Raw genomic sequence first — 20,733 nt, forward strand, 5'->3', positions numbered from 1 at the left:
CAATTCGTAGCCATCTTGATAGGCACAGATTGATTAATGAATCTCAACACGGTTTTACAAAGGGACGTTCCTGTCTTACGAATTTACTGACTTTTTTCACTTAAGTGTTTGAGGAGGTAGATCATGGTAATGAATATGATATTGTGTATATGGACTTCAATAAGGCTTTCGATAGAGTTCCACATCAGAGGCTATTGGGGAAACTTTAGCTACACGGAATAGGTGGAGAAATTTTTTCCTGGGTAGAGGCATGGCTGACAAATAGGCAGCAGAGAGTTTGCATAAATGGGGAGAAATCAGAATGGGGGCACGTCACAAGCAGTGTTAGGCCCGTTGTTGTTCACAATTTACATAAACGACATAGATGAGGGAATAAATAGCGACATAAACAAATTTGCTGATGACACCAAAATACACCATCCAGTTCATTCTAATGAGGACACTAGAGCACTCCAGGATGATTTGAATAGTGATGCAATGGTCAGAGAAGTGGCAGATGCAGTTTAATATAGACAAATACAAAGTTCTAAATGTTGGACAGGAAAATAACCATGCGACATATAAACTAAACCTAGGTAGTAGGTTGGTAAACAGCAGTCGCCCAGGGAGGTACTACCGTCCTGCCAAGTGAGTGTACAACGAAAACCTGTAATTGTTTTACATTATGGTAGGATTGCTGGTGTCTTTTGTCTGTCTCATAAACATGCAAGATTTCAGGTATGTCTTGCTACTTCTACTTGCACTTAGGTCACACTACACATACATGTACAAGCATATATATACACACCCCTCTGGGTATTCTTCTATTTTCTTGCTAGTTCTTGTTCTTGTTTATTTCCTCTTATCTCCATGGGGAAGTGGAACAGAATTCTTCCTCCGTAAGCCATTCGTGTTGTAAGAGGCGACTAAAATGCCGGGAGCAAGGGGCTAGTAACCCCTTCTCCCGTATAAATTACTAAATTTAAAAGAGAAACTTTCGTTTTTCTTTTTGGGCCACCCTGCCTTGGTGGGATATGGCCGGTGTGTTGAAAGAAAGAAAGAATATAAACTAAATAATGTAGATCTTAATACAGTGGACCCTCGGTTTACGATCACCTCCCAGTGCGACCAATTATGTAAGTGCATTTATGTAGGTGCGTTTGTACGTGTATGTTTGGGGGTCTGAAATGGACTAATCTAATTCACAATATTCCTTATGGGAACAAATTCGTTCAGTACTGGCACATGAACATACAGTGGACCCTCGCATAACGATCACCTCCGAATGTGACCAATTATGTAAGTGTATTTATGTAAGTGCGTTTGTACGTGTATGTTTGGGGGTCTGAAATGGACTAATCTACTTCACAATATTCCTTATGGGAACAAATTCGGTCAGTACTGGCACCTGAACATACTTCTGGAGTGAAAAAATATCGTTAACCGGGGGTCCACTGTACTTCTAGAATGAAATAATATCGTTAACCGGGGGTCCACTGTACTTCTAGAATGAAATAATATCGTAAACCGGGGGTCCACTGTACTACTGATTGTGAAAAGGATTTAGTAGTTCTGGTTAGCAGTAATCTAAAACCAAGACAACAGTGCATTAGTGTTCGCAATAAAGCTAACAGAATTCTTGGCTTCATATCTAGAAGCATAAATAATAGAAGTCCTCAGGTTATTCTTCAACTCTATATATCCTTGGTTAGGCCTCATTTAGACTATGCTGCTCAGTTCTGGTCACCGTATTACAGAATGGATATAAATGCTCTGGAAAACATACAGACGAGGATGACAAAGATGATTCCATGTATCAGAAATCTTCCCTATGAGGATAGACTGAGGGCCCTGAATCTGCACTCTCTCGAAAGGCATAGAATTGGGGGGGATATGATCGAGGTGTATAAATGGAAAATAGGAATAAATAAAGGGGATGTAAATAGCGTGCTGAAAATTTCCAGCCAAGACAGGACTCGCAGCAATGGTTTCAAGTTGGAAAAATTCAGATTCAGGAAGGATATAGGAAAACACTGGTTTGGTAATAGAGTCGTGGATAAGTGGAACAAACTTCCGAGTACAGTTATTGAGGCTAAAACGTTGTGTAGTTTTAAAAATAGGTTAGATAAATACATGAGTGGATGTGGGTGGGTGTGAGTTGGACCTGACTAGCTTGTGCTGCTGGGTCTGGTGCTGTGCTCCATCCTTGAGTGGAGGTGACCAGACTGGTTGGGTCATTGGGCTAATCTGGGGGGGGGTCATTGGGCTAATCCGGGGGGGGGGGGGGGGGGGGGAATGGACCAGCTCCGCATGGGTCAGTAGGCCTGGTGTAGTGTTCCTTCTTTCTTATGTTCTTGTGATGAGGTACAACTGAACGTGACTGAGGCGTGCCCACACCAGAGGTAGAAGTTTGAGGATCGTCAGGATTTTCTGCACTGTTATCGATATCCTGGTCATTCCTTTTGGTCACTATCTGATCAAAGCCATAGAATTCGTCTTCATTTCCTCTTCCATCAGAGTCAGAACTATCAGATAGGAAGAGGAGAGTCCCAATTTTCCTTGGAGTGAGAGCTGCCTTGCGACGAGGCATGGTGAACGAAGGTAACTGAGCCGGCATTCCCACAATGCTATGCGGGTGCCTAGAATTTTTTTTCACGGCCACACCCACCATGCAGACCCATTCTCTCACATGTAGGCCTACCAGCCTTCTTGCATTAAATTTGAAGCCGCTAGAATTTTGGCGTCGATCTACGGTTTGGACCCTCAACGTAAAGCCGTAGATCTATGGCATGGACCCTCAAAGGGTTAAGGGGGCAACGAGCCAAATCGCCTTTTTTTTTTTTTTTGGTCCAATGTCAATGGAATTTCCACTGTGAATTAACCCTTTCAGGGTTTCCGACGTACTAGTACGGCTTACGTGCCAAGGTTATTGACGTACTAGTACGCATAAATTCTAGCGCCTTCAAATCAAGCGGGAAAAGGCTGGTATGCCTAGATGTGAGAGAATGGGTCTGAGTGGTCAGTGTGCACGTTAGGAAAAAATCGGACACCCAGTGGTGCATTGTGGGAACGCCATTTTAGTACACCTTCTTCACCACGCCTTGTGGTAAGAAACTCCTCACTCTTTGGCAAATTGGGACACTTTTGTTTCTCAGTGACAGTTCCAATACAGTTGGAAGTGCCAGTGAAGATGAGTTTCAAGGTTTTGATGAGGTTGTGACTGAAACTACGGACCATAATACCGGTAATAGTGAGGATAATCCAGATGACTCTCAAGCTTCCACCTCTGGTGCTGGGCCGTCTTGTTCATGTTCAGTTGTACCAGAACGAAAGAGGAAACTCCTATTTTCCCATATCCAGGACTCAGATGTGACCAATGGTGATGATAGTGATAGTGAATATGAACTACAAGCTCTTGAAAACAGTTCCAGCAGCAATAGTGAAGTGGAATATTCTCCAGTGAAGCGTCAGTATATAAGACGGTATATGCGCTCTGGTAGTGTGCCATATGCTATTCCAAGGGAAAGGAGTACATCTCAGAGTACATCCTGTGGTTGTACAACAGGAACAGATAATGAAAATGAAGATGATAGTGTTGCAATTGGGATGGAAAATGTGCAGAATGGTGGGGCACCAGCAGTGACCATGCTGCCACCCATGCCGCTGAGTCAGCTCAGCTACAACAAAGACTACCCTCAACCACCCACCCACCACACCAGCCTCCACAACCACAACCTCCACAACCACAACCTTCACAACCACAACCTTCACAACCACAACCTCCACAACCACAACCTCCACAACCACAACCTCCACAACCACAACCTCCACAGCCACAACCTCCACAACCACAGCCTCTGCAACCACAACCTCCACAACCACAGCCTCCACAACCACAACCTCCACAACCACCTGTCAATATCCAGTACCCACCAGCAGACCACACTTGGGATTGGCAGTAAGCTGACAATTTTGTTCCCAATCCCCATCGCTTTGATGAAACTCAAAGTGGAATATGTACAGCCATCTTGTACACTTGGGAATGATACCACTGAACTGGAATGTTTCGAGTTATTCTTTGACAAACCCCTGATGGAAATTATTGTCAGGGAAAGCAACAGATACTTCGAGTACATCATGGCAAACACAATACTTTCACCAAAATCATGCCTACACCAGTGGAAGAAGATAGCTGTGGCTGAGATGTATCTTTTGTTTGCCACAATAATGCTTATGCCACATGTGTATAAGCACAGTGTGAAATCATACTGGTCAGCAGACCGCCTGATTGCAACCCCAGGTTTCAGTGATATAATGCGAGTGAATCAATTTGTGCTACTATTATGTATGCTTCAATTCTCAGACAAAACCAGGCTTGACAGAAACAACAGGTTATGTAAGATTAGGAATGTGTTTGTGTATCTGAAACAGAAATTCAATATCCTAATTATGTTTTATGTAAAACTCTATGGTTATGGCCTGCCAAATCCGAGTGTGTTGCACCCCTCCGTCCTTGTTATTTATTTATTTTATTTATTTATTTATTTATTTATTTATGTCTTTGCAAATAGTACATTGAGATTATGTATTTACAATAATGGGTTGCAATACAAAGAGAGCCTCTATTATGCCTAGGCATTATGGGCAGACTTAACACTATTGGCTTACTGACTACTTAACACTAAGAATTATATCATAGTTGTACAGTAGATTATTAATTATAAGACAAAAGATTATTATTTTATTGTTAACACACTGGCCGATTCCCACCAAGGCAGGGTGTCCCGAAAAAGAAAAACTTTCACCATCATTCACTCCATCACTGTCTTGCCAGAAGGGTGCTTTACACTACAGTTTTTAAACTGCAACATTAACACCACTCCTTCAGAGTGCAGGCACTGTACTTCCCATCTCCAGGACTCAAGTCCGGCCTGCCGGTTTCCCTGAATCCCTTCATAAATGTTACTTTGCTCACACTCCAACAGCACGTCAAGTATTAAAAACCATTTGTCTCCATTCACTCCTATCAAGCACGCTCACGCATGCCCGCTGGAAGTCCAAGCCCCTCGCACACAAAACCTCCTTTTCTCCCTCCCTCCAACTTTTCCTAGGCCGACCACTACCCCGCCTTCCTTCCACTACAGACTGATACACTCTTGAAGTCATTCTGTTTCGCTCCATTCTCTCTACATGTCCGAACCACCTCAACAACCCTTCCTCAGCCCTCTGGACAACAGTTTTGGCAATTCCGCACCTCCTCCTAACTTCCAAACTACGAATTCTCTGCATTATATTCACACCACACATTGCCCTCAGACATGACATCTCCACTGCCTCCAGCCTTCTCCTCACTGCAACATTCATCACCCATGCTTCACACCCATATAAGAGCGTTGGTAAAACTATACATGTACTCTCATACATTCCCCTCTTTGCCTCCAAGGACAAAGTTCTTTGTCTCCACAGACTCCTAAGTGCACCGCTCACCCTTTTCCCCTCATCAATTCTATGATTCACTTCATCTTTCATAGACCCATCCGCTGACACGTCCACTCCCAAATACTGTATCTGAATACATTCACCTCCTCCATACTCTTTCCCTCCAATCTAATATCCAATCTTTCATCACCTAATCTTTTTGTTATCCTCTTTCCTGTATTCACTTTTAATTTTCTTCTTTTACATACCCTACCAAATTCATCCACCAACCTCTGCAACTTCTCTTCAGAATCTCCCAAGAGCACAGTGTCATCAGCAAAGAGCAACTGTGACAACTCCCTCTTTATGTGTGATTCTTTATCTTTTAACTCCACGCCTCTTGCCAAGACACAGTCATATAAAATGACATGGTCATGCAGAGCCACTCTAAAAGGCTAAGATGCTAAGTATCTAAGCAGCTAATTTGGACAGACACAATTTTTTTTTTTCGAAGTAACTAAATGTAAGAATAGGCAGTAATTTATTTATATAGAATGGCACAATAATTTATTTATACAGAATAGCAGAATAATTTGTTTTATGATTGTATACAGGTGCTGTTTATTCTGAGTGTTGAAGAGGATGCTCAGCAGCATGCTCTTCCTCTGGCTGAAGTAACGTGGCGCGCTCACCCCTCCGACCCAACCCTCATTTATATTGACAGAGTTCAACCAGAGCCTAAGCCTCAGAACCCAGATATGGAGGTGAGTGAATGCTAACAATGCATTTCCTTCTTGTATTTAAAATATTATAGTCAATTTCATTGAGTTAGACATATATACTAGTACAGTGGACCCCCGGTTAACGATATTTTTTCATTAGAAGTATGTTCAGGTGCCAGTACTGACCGAATTTGTTCCCATAAGGAATATTGTGAAGTAGATTAGTCCATTTCAGACCCCCAAACGAACACATACAAACGCACTTACGTAAATACACTTACATAATTGGTCACATTGGGAGGTGATCGTTAAGCGGGGTCCACTGTATACATAAACTGGATAAGACACTATAGCATTATGTGTGGGGGTCACAATATTTACTAAGGTGAAAGAAATACATCCTGGAGTCTACCTGGAGGATATTCTGGGGATCAATGCCCCCACAGCCCAGTCCACAACCAGGCCTCCCGGTGGATCAGGGCCTGATGAACCAGGCTGTTACTGTTGGCCGCACGTAGTCCAGCATACGAACCACAGCCCGGCCGATCCAGCACTAACTTTAAGCATCTGTCCAGCTCCCTCTTGAGGGCAGCCAGGGGCCTATTGGTAATTTCCCTTATGCATGGTAGGAGGCTGTTGAACAGTCTTGGGCCCTGGACACTTATGGCATTTTCTCATAGTATACCAATGGTGCCCCTATTTTTCATTGTGGGTATTTTGCATCACCTGCCCTGTTTTTCACTTTCATTGAGAGTGATTTCTGTGTGTAGATTCAGGACCATTCCTTCTAGGATTTTCCAAGTGTAGATTATAATATATCTCTCTTGCATGCATTCCAGTGAGTACAAGTCAAGTGCTTCCAAGCATTCCCAGTAATTATGGTGTCTGATGGAATTTATATGTGCAGTAAAGGTTCTCTATACAATCTCTAGATCTGCAATTTCACCTGCTTTGAACAGAGATGTTAATATACAGCAGTATTCCAGCCTATAGAGAACAAGTGATTTGAAAAGGATCATTGGCTTGGCATCTCATGTTTTGAACGTTCTCATTATCCATCCTATCATTTTCTTCACGTTTGTGATCGTGGCATTGGTATAATCTTTGAAAGTGAGATCCTCAGACATTACCACTCCCAGGTCCCTCACATTATTTTTTCGCTCTGTTGTATGATTAGAGTTTGTAGTACTGTATACTCAGTTCTAATTATTTTCTCCTCCAGTTTTCCATAACGGAGTAGTTGTTCACAGATAACCCGAACATAGGAGAGAGGGGCTTACGATGATGTTCTGGTCAGACTTGGACCATTTAAAAAGTCACACTGTGTCACTGTAAATGGTCCAAGTTGGATCGAAACATCGTCGTAAGCTCCTCTCTGCTATGTGTGGGTTATTTGTGAATTGTTCCATTTACGGTATTGTGCCTTTTTTTTTTTGTTATTCGGAGTAGTTGTAATTTGTCTTCATTGAACATCGTATTGTTTTCTGTTGCCCATTGGAAAACTTGGTTTGTATCTTCTTGGAGGTTAACCATGTCCTCAATAGATGACAGTCTCATGCAGATCCTAATATCGTCTGCAAAGGATGACACGGTACTGTGGATTACATCTCTGTCTATGTCTGATATGAGGATAAGGAACAGGACAGGGGCGAGTACTGTGCCTTGTGGAACAGAACTTTTCACTATGGTAGCTTCCAGTTTAACTCTGTTTACCACTATTCATTGTGTGCAATTGATTAGAAAGTTGAAGATCCATCTCCCCACTTTTGCCAGTTATTCCTTTAACACACATTTTGTGCGCTATTACACCATGATCGCACTTGTCAAAGGCTTTTGCAAAGTCTGTGCACAGGTCTCCCTCAACATTCGCGAGGGTTAGGGGATCAAGAACCTCACAAATGTTGAAAAATCGTTAATGATTGAACAATAAACAGTCATAAAATACATGAAAACATCATAAAATATTGTACTGTATACATACATGTTATGGTTTAATGACATGTATGTTATTAAATACCACTGACTCCACCACTGCCTCAACCACTGCCTCAATCACTGCCTCAACCACTACCTCAACTACTGCCTCAACCACTGCCTCAACCACTGCCTCATATTTTTCTACAATTTCTTTCTTCAGTTCTATCGTGTTTTTCAATTTCTTTACTAGCAAGTTTCTTTGGGCCCATGGTTAATTATGTATCAGTCACTCAGTCAGCAAGCACCAAACACAATGAATTATTGTGAAATGTTTGGATGAGCGTGGAGGGTAATGCTCACTCCAACATAAACAAAGCCACACTGACTCACGATGCCTCAACCACTGTATCCACCACTGCTTCAACCCTCTTATTTTTGTACAATTTCCTTCTTCAATTCTGTCATATTATTATTATTATTATTATTATTATTATTATTATTATTAGCAGTCATGAATGGGTTGACATTATTTATACTGTAGTTTAACCCTTTCAGGGTCCAAGGCCAAAATCTGAAGTCACGCACCAGTGTCCAAGAATTTTCAAAAAAAAAAATTTTTATTTTTTCTTATGAAATCGTAGAGAATCTTTTTGTGAAGGTAATAAAACAAAAAGTACGAAATTTGGTGGAAAATTGACGAAATTATGCTCTCGCGAATTTTGATGTGTCAGCGATATTTACGAATCGGCGATTTTGCCGACTTTGACTCCCATTTTAGGCCAATTACATTATTCCAATCAACCAAATTCTTAGCTATTTCACTAGTATTACTTCTATTCTATCGATTGAGCACAAGAAATCGCCAAGTCAACTGTTTCAACTACAAAATAAAGTGATCGGAAATTGTTAATTTGGCCAATTTAACACAAAGTTCAAAATATTCCAATTTCAAAATAGGCTCCAGAATAAACAATGTAGGTATTCCTGGAACTAAACTAACATTTCCTCTGTTCATTAGTTACATTTTGAGGCTTTACAAATAAATTCCATTTTGATTTTTTATTCACATAATGAATTTTTATTCACACCAAAAAATAGAAGATTTACTGTTATGCAATACTGTAATAATTGTATAAATATCATCACCATATTTGTGAATGTATATTAGACCCACCAGCTGACGTGTATTAGATGTGTGAGGTCGTTTGTTTACTCTTGAATATCGCCAAAAATTTAACATTTCCGCTACTTTGAGCTCAGTTTCAAGCCATTTCCAGTGCTAAAACCAATCAAAATCATCTCTATTTCTGTAATATGTCTTCCATTCTATCAAATGAGACCAAGAAATCGCAAATACAACTATAAAAAAACATACGAAAAAACACTGCAAAGTCGCTGTTTTAATCGAAAAATCATGATTTCAGTTTTTTTCTCTCATTATACACAGTGTGCTGCAGGATCTGTTTTATGTGGTGCACACATACCACATAGATGTATTCTCTCATATCTAGGGCCAAATGTACCACTCAGTTTATCAGAGTGAGCTGAGCTCGTGGCGTAGATCTACGGTTTGGACACCGTAAAGCCGTAGATCTACGGGACGGACCCTGAAAGGGTTAATAACAAATAATGAACAAAAAAAAACTCACCACTCATAAGGCCGACAAACTCTGATGACTTGTGATGATGATGGCAATGACTATGATGATAGTTAGCCATGCAGTTACTGATGACAGTTGAATGGAGGTGATTATATGGAGTGTAACTGCATGGCATGATGAGACTAGTGTGTGGATTCTAAGTCTTCACTTCCAGCATCACTGCCGACGGGTTGAGGTTCAGTAGGGGCAGTAGGCAGGGCAGTAGGGGTAGCGGCAGGGGTAGTGGCAGGCTTCCTTGTGGAGAACATTATGATGAGCAACTGAGACTGTTTCCTCTTCATATCTACAGAGTTTGGTAGGGAATTATGCTCCTATCAATGTCGTTCATCACCTTCAAAGCCCAATGCATGCCAGTTGCAGGGGTCGGAGGGAGGGTAGTAGGGACGCGTGGGTGGCGGGAAACTGAAATATGATTTGGCGGCTGGGAATTTGGCGGCTGGGAATTCGCGAATGTGTGGAGCCTGCGAAAGTTGAAGGAGACCTGTATATTACATCTTCATTCTGTTTTTCTTCCAGTACATCCAAGACCATATCATAGTGATCCAGTAGTTACAAGAGGCAGGAGTGACCCGCTTTGAAGCCATGTTGCCCTGGATTGTGCAGTTTTTCTGAATCCAAGTGGTTTGCAATCATTCTTAATAGCACTCTTTCAAAGATTTTTATGGTGTAGGATGTTTGAGCTATTGGATCTATTGTTCTTAGCTAATGTTTTGCTGCCACTTTTATGGAGTGGGGTTATATCGGTTGTTTTTAGTGACTGTGGAATTTTACCTGTGTCTAAGTTCCTTCTCCATAGTATACTTAGGGTATGCAAAAATGGTTTCTTGCAGTTCTTAATGAAACAGAGTTCCACAAGTCTAGGCCTGGGGCTGAGTGCATGGGCATGTTGTCAATAGCTTTGTCGAAGTCTGTTGGAGTTAGGGTAATGTCAGAGATCTGGCATACATTGATGGAGGTTTGAGGCTCATTCATGAAGAAAATCATTTGGATTGTCAATCTTTAGACTGACTAGTGGCTCACTAAACACAGAGTCGTATTGGGATTTCAGTATCTCACTCATTTCTTTGTTGTCATCTGTGTAAGTCCCATCTTGTCTGAGCGAGGGCTCGATATAGATGTAGTATTTGCCTTGTTTTTTTGCATATGAAAAGAAATATTTTGAATTTCTTTCAACTTCAATAATCGCTTTTAGCATCCCCCGTCTCTCCTGAATCCTGTATGAATCCTTTAAGTAAAGTTTGATACTTTCCACTTCCCTGGTCAGCACTTCCTTCCATGTATCAGATAATCTAGTGTTCTTGAGGAGCTCAGTGATTCTTCGTCATCTTCTGTAGAGGGAGCGTCTTTCTCTTTCCAGTTTTCTTCTCTTCTTCTTTCTTAGTGGAATATGCTTTGAACATACTTCAGCTGCAAGGAAATTGATCTTCTCAAGGCACTGGTTTGGATCCATATTATTTAAGATATCTTCCCAACATGTAGTAATTCAGTAGACATTATGACCATGTAAAAATATAAACACTCAGACCTCTGTATCCATGGGAAGTTAGGTTTCTGGGCACCCTTTAACCCTTTGACTGTTTCGGTCGTATATATATGTCTTACGAGCCACTGTTTTTGAAGTATATATACTCATAAATTCAAATAGCGGCTTCAAATCAAGCAGGAGAAAGCTGGTAGGCCCACATGTGAGAGAATGGGTCTGTGTGGTCAGTGTGCACCATATAAAAAAATCCTGCAGCACACAGTGCATAATGAGAAAAAAAAAACGCCAACTTTTTTTTTTAATTAAAATGCCGATTTTGTGGTCTATTTTTGTATAGTATTTATGGTTGTATTCTCATTTTCTTGGTCTCATTTGATAGAATGAGAAACATATTATAGAAATGAAGGTGATTTTGATTGGTTTTACTGTGAAAAGAACCTTGAAATGGAGCTCAAAAGAGGGGAAATGTTTGATTTTTGCCGATGTTCAAAAGTAAACAAATAATGTCATTTTCCAATAAATGTCCAAGTAACCATTCTAATATGCAGTCATGAATGGGTTGACATTATTTATACAATTATTACAATATTGCAGTAGTCTGCATAACGGTGAATCTTCTATTTTTTGTTTGAGTAAAAATTCAAAATAGAAAGCAAGAGTAATATCAGAGGGGCCTGGAGACATGACTGATGAACAAAGAAAATGTTATTTTAGAGTCAGGAATGTCTGCATTGTTCATTCTGGACCCTATTTTGAAATTGTCATATTTTTTAATTTTTGTGAAATTGGCCAAATTGCAAATTTCTGACCACGTTATTGGGTAGTTGAAATCAGTAAATCGGCAATTTCTCGTACTCAGTCGATAGAAAAACTAGAGTTCTGAAGAAATAGCTATGAGTTTGGTCGACTAGAACAATGGAATTATCCGAAAATAGGGCTCAAAGTGGGCAAAATCGCCGATTCATAAATATCGCCGAGGTTGCTAACTTCGCTAGAGCGTAATTCCATCAGTTTTCCATCAAATTTCGTTCTTTTGGTGTTATTATAATTGGGAAAAGATTCTCATATCATTTCATAAGAAAAAATAGTTTTTTCAGAAATTTTGCGACACCAGGGGAGGATGCAACTGGTTGGGGTTCCTAGGTAAAGGAAAGGGAGAGCAAATATGGTGTGTATTGGTGTATGGTGGGTCACCAAGGGAAAAGGAGAACAAATGCGGGGTTCCTGGATGTGTGATGAGACGTAAAACAATGATGGAGGGATGCAGGGCTGACAGGTGCTGTGTGATGATGAAGATGAGGCAAGTAGTGCATCTGGTTGGTACAGCCAGTGAGTGTTTGGGTGGCTGATGAGCATCTGTTCTGACAAGCCAATTCTTGGATGAATTAAATATGTATACTACTGAATGTTTTATTGATCTGAGTAAGGCTTTTGATAAAGTTAAATCACAGTATTCTTCTACATAACTACAATACACCTACAGCCACTTCAAGTTCTACTTAACAAACAAGAGCACGTTGTCATAATCAGCACTTCCTCAACTCTCCAACTAATTAACTAGGTGTCTTCCAAGGTAGTATCCTGGGCCCTTTTCTTATCCTTTTCCACGAGAGTAATTTACCAAATGCCACACAACATATGAAGTCAATACAGTACTCTTTGTTGATGACACAACCTATATCTTATCTTTTATCCCCTTAATATTAACCCTTAAATGGCGTATATATAAGTTCTCTCGTGTAGCACCCCAAACGTATATATACGTTTGATTTGCCATTCATTCAACATTGGCATGATAGGCCTGAGTCACCTAGGCATGAGAGAATGGGTGTGCACACTCAGTGTGCGCCATATGAAAAAAATTGGGGATGCCCGGATACAACAGGCTCTTTTTTCCTTTAAAATTTTTTTTTGTTTTTTTCTCTCAAAATATTCGGGGCGCAGCGCAAGTGAACGTATACAGGTCTCCCTCAACATTCGCGAGGGTTAGGGGATCAAGAGCCTCATGAATGTTGAAAAACCGTGAATGTTGAAAAACCGTGAATGTTTGGTGCCCCAATATATTGTAGGGAAATATAATACAATGCTGCTTCCTTAACTTGTCCAACCATGAACAGTCATAAAGTACATGAAAACGTCGTAAATTGTACTAAATACATACGTTATGCCTTAATAACATGCATGTTATTAAATACCACTGCCTCAACCACTGCGAGTCCCTACTACCCTCCCTCCGACCCCCCACAACTGGCAGCCAGCCCTCCCACCACTGTGTGGTGAGTGTTTTGTTTGTTCATTATTTGCTGTTAAACTACAGTATAAATAATGTAAACCATCCATGACTGCATATTAGAATGGCTATTGGGACAGGTATTGGAAGGTGACATCATGTGTTTACTCTTGAACACAGCAAAGAATCAAACATTTCTGCTACTGCTAATAATAATAATAATAATAATAATAATAATAATAATATAATATAATAATAATAATAATAATAATAATAATAATAATAATAATATAATAATAATATAATAATAATATAATAATAATAATATAATAATAATATAATAATATAATAATAAATATGATAAAATTGAAGAAGGAAATTGTTCAAAAATACGAGGGTTGAAGCAGTGGTGAAGGAAGTGGTTGACGCATCATCAGTGTGGCTTTGTTTATGCTGGAGTGAGTATTAGTCTCCGTGCTCTTCCAAACATTTCACAATAATTCATTGTATTTGGTGCTTGTAGATTGAGTGTGACTGGAGTGGTTGAGGCAGTGGTAGAGGCACTGCCTCTATAACTGCCTCTACCACTGCCTCTATCACTGTCTCTACCACAGCCTCTATAACTGCCTCTACCACTGCCTCTATCACTGCCTCTTTCACTGCCTCTACCACAGCCTCTATAACTGCCTCTATCACTGCCTCTATCACTGCCTCTATCACTGCCTCTACCACTGCCTCTACCACTGCCTCTACCACTGCCTCTACCACTGCCTCAACCACTCCAGTCACACTCAGTCTACAAGCACCAAACAATGAATTATTGTGAAATGTTTGGAAGAGCACGGAGACTAATACTCACTCCAGCATAAACAAAGCCACACTGACGATGCGTCAACCACTTCCTTCACCACTGCTTCAACCCTCGTATTTTTGTACAATTTCCTTCTTCAATTCTATCGTATTTATTATTATTATTATTATTATTATTATTATTATTATTATTATTATTATTATTATTATTATTATTATTATTATTAGCAGTAGCAGAAATGTTTGATTCTTTGCTGTGCTCAAGAGTAAACACATGATGTCACCTTCCAATACCTGTCCCAATAGCCATTCTAATATGCAGTCATGAATGGGTTTACATTATTTATACTGTAGTTTAATAGCAAATAATGAACAAACAAAACACTCACCACAGTGGTGGGAGGGCTGGCTGCCAGTTGCAGGGGTCGGAGGGAGGGTAGTAAGGACTCGTGGCGGTAAACTTAAATATGATTTGGAGGCTGGGAATTTGGCGGTTGGGAATTCGCGAATGTGTGAAGCCCACGAAAGTTGAAAACGCGAATGTTGAGGGAGACCTGTATATACATTTGGACCATTTAAGGGTTAAATATTATGGTTCTTTCAATGCATATCCCACCAAGGCAGGGTGGCCCAAAAAGAAAAACAAAAGTTTCTCTTTTTAACTTTAGTAATGTATACAGGAGAAAGAGTTACTAGCCCCTTGCTCCCAGCATGTTAGTCGCCTCTTACAACACGCATGGCTTATGGAGGAAAAGCTCTGTTCCACTTCCCCATGGAGAAAACTCTATAGCTAAGGAACTAAAAAAATCTGGTCTGCACCTGGATGATGACAGATAAACTCACTCTTGCTGTAGAAAAATATTTCTTCTTTCAGCAAACTGGCCATATCCCACAGAGTCAGGGTGGCCCAAAAGGAATAATGAAAGTAGAAAAATATTTCTTGTATAATATTTTGGAATAAACCAAGTCCACAGTCAGACACAGTTTATCCAGTGTAGGAAAAAATAAAGTATGAGGATAAATTCTTTGACTTGCTAATAGTAGGTAAATTAAAAATTTAATGCTGATAAAAATAGTCCCTAACAATGGTGGTATAATCTTCAAAAATGTGCTTATATGTTATCTAATGTATATTATTAATATGCTGCTTCTCTCTCATTTATTCACCAGTGGAATCAGTATTTGGGCTCAGCCTCAACTATCAACCCTTAACCAGTTATTACAACAAAAGGCAAACACTCAAATTTTAGGCATCACATTCTACCCATAATCAAGTACCTGAACCTGTTAAATATAAATACTATTTACTATACTTTACATATTACTGTTCACTTCACATCTTCAAAACACTACACTGTAACACTGTTGCTCACCTAAGACACTTTTTCATTAAACATAACAGAGCACATAACAAATACTGTACCTCATCAATATTCCTGTGTTTGCCTCATCTTTTGTAAAAGATACATCTAAATAAAAGATACATCTAAATAAAAGATACATCTAAATAAAAGATACATCTAAATAAAAGATACATCTAAATAAAAGATTAATCTAAATAAAAGATACATCTAAATAAAAGATTAATCTAAATGAAAGATACATCTAAATAAAAGATACATCTAAATAAAAGATACATCTAAATAAAAGATTAGTCTAAATAAAAGATACATCTAAATAAAAGATACATCTAAATAAAAGATACATCTAAATAAAAGGGTAAAAAGTGGAATTAGTTACTATATGAATTAAAAAATTTAATTTTCTTTATAAATTCAGGCAAAACCTTAAAATTTATTGTGTAAGTAAGTAAGTAAGTTTATTCAGGTATACACAAATACAGTTACATAGAATTATCATACATAGCAGCATATGTGTAGAGAACCTGGGATAACCCAAAAAAGTCAGACAGAGTGACTTATTTCCCCCCATGAAACAATTTTATATGTATACCCTTTTGAATTTCTTTTATACATTTTCATCCAAACTTTAAATTCCACAATGTACCAGTTCTTAAATTTAATTACATTTCCAACCACTATTTTCACACTTTATTTTACTTTATAATTCTCTTGTAGTTAACTCAGACACTAAGACTTAATCTAATATTTTTCATAAATTATCATTAAAATTTCTAACAGCTTTATATAATGTTATCTTTTAGTCTGGTCATCTGTTCTACACAGTATTCAATATACTTTGTATTTTTTTTTTCTTTTAACAAACTGACCGTATCCCACCAGGGCAGAGTGACTTAAAAAGAAAAACAAAAGTTTTTCTTTTTAACTTTAGTAATGTATACAGGAGAAGGTGTTACTAGCCCCTTGTTCCTGGCATGTTAGTCGCCTTGTACAACACGCATGACTTACGGAGGAACGACTCTTTTCCACTTCCCTGTGGAGATTTTGTATTTTGGTTAATTAGTATTTGTCTAAGCGTTACACTGCCCAGAATAATAAACATTGCTATGAGGTTTTCTATTTGACTTTTGTTCTGCCTTCTTTTTTTTTGTTACATAAAAAGTTCACAGTGGTATATTTATCTTTTTAACTGTATTTTACAGAGTATTAATTTATTCATTGAAAATCTTCGTGTTTTGTAATTTATCTATTACATTTCCTATTTCATACCATTTTTCTTTGTATTTATGTTTTTTGTTCTATTCATAAAAATTAAAGTTGCCTTATCCTTTTACCCAGTTAATATTCTCATTGAACATTGTAAATGTAACTACTGTTACAAGTTTGTCTTACCTAAAATGCTGTTCTTAATAATATATTCTTTGTAACTATTACTGTGTGCATTATGCCTATACCATTTAACCATTTACCTATGTCTCATAATATCCTTCCTGAGTCTGAATTTTTCGAACTTAAAACCATTACTGCGAGTCCTGTCTATGCTAGATATTTTTAGCACGCTATTTACATCCCTTTATTAATTCCTGTTTTTCATTTATACACCTCAGTCATTCTCCCCTAATTCTGTGCCTTTCGAGAGAGTGCAGATTCAGGCCCCTCAGTCTATCCTCATAGGGAAGATTTCTGATACATGGGATCAACTTTGTCATCCTCCTCTGTATGTTTTCCAGTGCACTTATATCCATTCTGTAATACAGTGACCAAAACTATGTATAAAATCTATTATTGAAAACGAAAAATTAGTCATGATTGCAATGAAAGTAATTTTTAAAAAGCTTTCTTATTTAAACCATTAATTATATTGATATCTGCAAACAAAATATCTATACAGATATCTGTTGTCTTTATTAATACACATTCACTCAGTAGATGGTGTAAATATTCAGGTCAAAACTATATCTTTAGTTGACTATTGGTCTGACAGGTCCACGAAGTGCCAGGGCGATGTTTGTATGGAAGACAGTGCCAGGGTGATGTTTGTATGGAAGACAGTGCCAGGGTGATGTTTGTATGGAAGACAGTGCCAGGGTGATGTTTGTATGGAAGACAGTGCCAGGGCGATGTTTGTATGGAAGACAGTGCCAGGGTGATGTTTGTATGGAAGACAGTGCCAGGGTGATGTTTGTATGGAAGACAGTGCCAGGGCAATGTTTGTATGGAAGACAGTGCCAGGGTGATGTTTGTATGGAAGACAGTGCCAGGGCAATGTTTGTATGGAAGACAGTGCCAGGGCGATGTTTGTATGGAAGACAGTGCCAGGGTGATGTTTGTGTGGAAGACAGTGCCAGGGTGATGTGTGTATGGAAGACAGTGCCAGGGCAATGTATGGAAGACAGTGCCAGGGTGATGTTTGTATGGAAGACAGTGCCAGGGCAGTGTTTGTATGGAAGACAGTGCCAGAGCAGTGTTTGTATGGAAGACAGTGCCAAAGCAATGTTTGTATGGAAGACAGTGCCAGGGTAATGTTTGTATGGAATACAGTGCTAGGGCAATGTTTGTTTGGCAGACAGCACCAGGGTGATGTTTGTATGGAAGACAGTGCCAGGGCACTGTTTGTTTGGAAGACAGTGCCAAGGCAGTGTTTGTATGGAAGACAGTGCTGAGGCAGTGTTTGTATGGAAGACAGTGCCAGGGCAATGTTTGTATGGAAGACAGTGCCAAGGCAATGTTTGTATGGAAGACAGTGCCAGGGCAGTGCTTGTATGGAAGACAGTGCCATAGCTATGTTTGTATGGCAGACAGTGCCATAACTATGTTTGTTTTGCAGACAGTGCCAAGGGCCATACTACCAAGGACAAACAATTGGCTAAATTGTTGTGATTTTTCCATTCTTCATTAATGATGTGTCTGAAAACTGAATGGACTTAAATGTGATAAAAAGCATTTGGAAACTTACTAAGCATAATCTTATGGCATGGACATGTTCTGTAATCCCAAAATCTTGAGTGCTATTAACTCCTTAAAGTTTCAAGGGGGTAAAAATAAAATCCTAGTGTGTGATCCACTAAATTTTAAATAAGAAAGAAATAATTTTCATCTGAAATAAAATTGAGAAGTTGGAGGAAGAAGAAGAAAAAAAGAAAACATTGAGGCAAGAAGTTAAAGGTCCCTTTTTGGAGATATCTAATACCAGAGAAAACATCCATAATTCAGTCATAATTCTTGCAGTGGCATTGACGGGAATTGCTGACTCTGAGTAGCCGAGTTTTTTGTGGCACCTTCCCTCAACCCTGCCTTGAATGACCACATTAGTGAATTGGAAAGTAGCAGATATAGAGGTGTGACTTTCTCATGATTTTTTATATTAATTTATTTATTGAATATGTTGTTACAGTAGCATTATTTTTGGACTTCATTGCAGCCTGTGAGTGGGTGTCCTGAGCGTGTTGCTGACTATGTACGCAGCACGTGTAGTGAGGGAGTGGAAGCTGGTGGGTTAGACTCTTCACCAGGATCCTCGGAGGAAGGTGATCACATGCCTGGACATCTCGCCCGTATTAAGCTGTATGTTTCTCCTCGCTTAAGACCAGCTTTATTATCTGCCATAAACATAGCAGCTCGTGCCAGCCAAGGAAGAGGATTTATTGTATGATAATGAGAGTGTTGTTGCTTAAAGTACTGTATCTTGCTCTTAATCTCTTGACCATCCATGCCAACCATCCAATTTAAAGTTCAAACTTAATTTTTTGAATAGGTAGGCAGCGGCATGATAACCTTTTCCAGGGCTGTTCTTTTTATTATAGTTATCGTAACATGAATGCCATTCAGTTCAATGCTCATATATTTTATATTATTTGTATTATAGTAGGAGCCACCTAAGATAATTATTTGTAGATGAATTTTTGAAAAGAGGAGTAAAACTTGTGCAATACTTGGGTATATATTGTTGAAACTCAGTTTTGTCTAGTTTTGTAAGTCTATACTTGGTTTACCTGTTGGTGCCTCATAAGTAACACCTGAGAGAGAGTGTGAGAGAGAGAGAGAGAGAGATAGAGAAAAGAGAGATAAGAGAGTAATGTAGAGCAGCAGCGAGGAATAGGTGTCTCCCACTTGTTGTGATTGATTCATTCCTGGCTCCTGGCACATCAAGTGAACTACATACAACCTTTTAAGCTGCTCCATCCTTACCTCTTCTTTAGAATTCTAACAGTGTACTTCACACCTTCAGAACTCAAACCCAGCTAACTGGTTTTCCTGAATATCTTTATAAATATTACCTTCCTCACACACTAAAAGCACATTGTCATAAAATTCATTTACCTTCTTTCTCTCTTATCTAACACACTCAGGAGCCTGTTAAATGTCCAGACCCCTAGTGCTCAAAACCTTGATTTTTTCCAACCTATCCTCCTTCCCTCCACCACAGATTTATACCCCTTCCTATTAATCCTATTTTTCTCCATCTTTTCTATACTCAGACTACCTCAATAACTCTTCCTCAGCACTCTGAATAATACTTTGGTAATCCCACACCTTCTGATCTCCAGGCTCTGAATTCTTTATATAATATTTACACAAAACATCATCCTTCAACATGGTATCTTCACTCTCTCTAGCTTCCTCACTGCAAAATTTAAAACTTGTGTTTCACACCCATATAACAGTGTTGGTATTACTCTCTTTTGGTATATACCCATTTTTGTTTCCATGGCTCAAGTTCCTTGTCTTCACAGATGCCTTAGTGCACCACCCATCTTCATTCCCTCATCAGTTCTATGGTTCACCTCATCTTTCATAGACCAGTCCACTGACAGTTCCACTCTCAAATACCTGAACACATTTACTTTTAATTTCCTTCTTTTACATACCCTCCCAAATTACTCCACCATCCTTTGCCCCTTCTCTTTAGAATTTCTCAAAATAACTATGGCAAAAGGTACCTGGAGTTCATTACCTTTGTAACTTTCTCAGCTATCAAAACTTTGGGGCCCAGTCCCTGGACCCATTATGTACCTCTGTAATCTTTTGACTACGCCCACAGGATGGGTATGGCGTGCATAATAAACATACTAAACTATTTAAACTAAGACAAAAGGTAGTTGTGACAACTCCCACTTTGGGAAATGGCTGACATGCTAAAAAAAAATTGTTA

General features: G+C 39.1%; 1 protein-coding gene across 1 annotated transcript in view; it reads left to right on the forward strand.

Moving 5' to 3' along the window:
• Vps13B (vacuolar protein sorting 13B) overlaps positions 1-20,516 on the forward strand; it is a 394,231-nt gene extending 373,715 nt beyond the window's left edge. Inside the window, exons 39-40 of the mRNA XM_070098172.1 lie at positions 6,012-6,161; positions 19,003-20,516. Coding sequence (XP_069954273.1) covers positions 6,012-6,161; positions 19,003-19,233 — 381 coding nt within the window. The 3' untranslated portion in view covers positions 19,234-20,516. The remainder of the gene's footprint in view (positions 1-6,011; positions 6,162-19,002) is intronic.
• Positions 20,517-20,733: the final 217 nt, after the last annotated feature.

Source organism: Cherax quadricarinatus, chromosome 4, assembly GCF_038502225.1.
Source record: "Cherax quadricarinatus isolate ZL_2023a chromosome 4, ASM3850222v1, whole genome shotgun sequence".
Lineage (NCBI taxonomy): Eukaryota > Metazoa > Arthropoda > Malacostraca > Decapoda > Parastacidae > Cherax > Cherax quadricarinatus.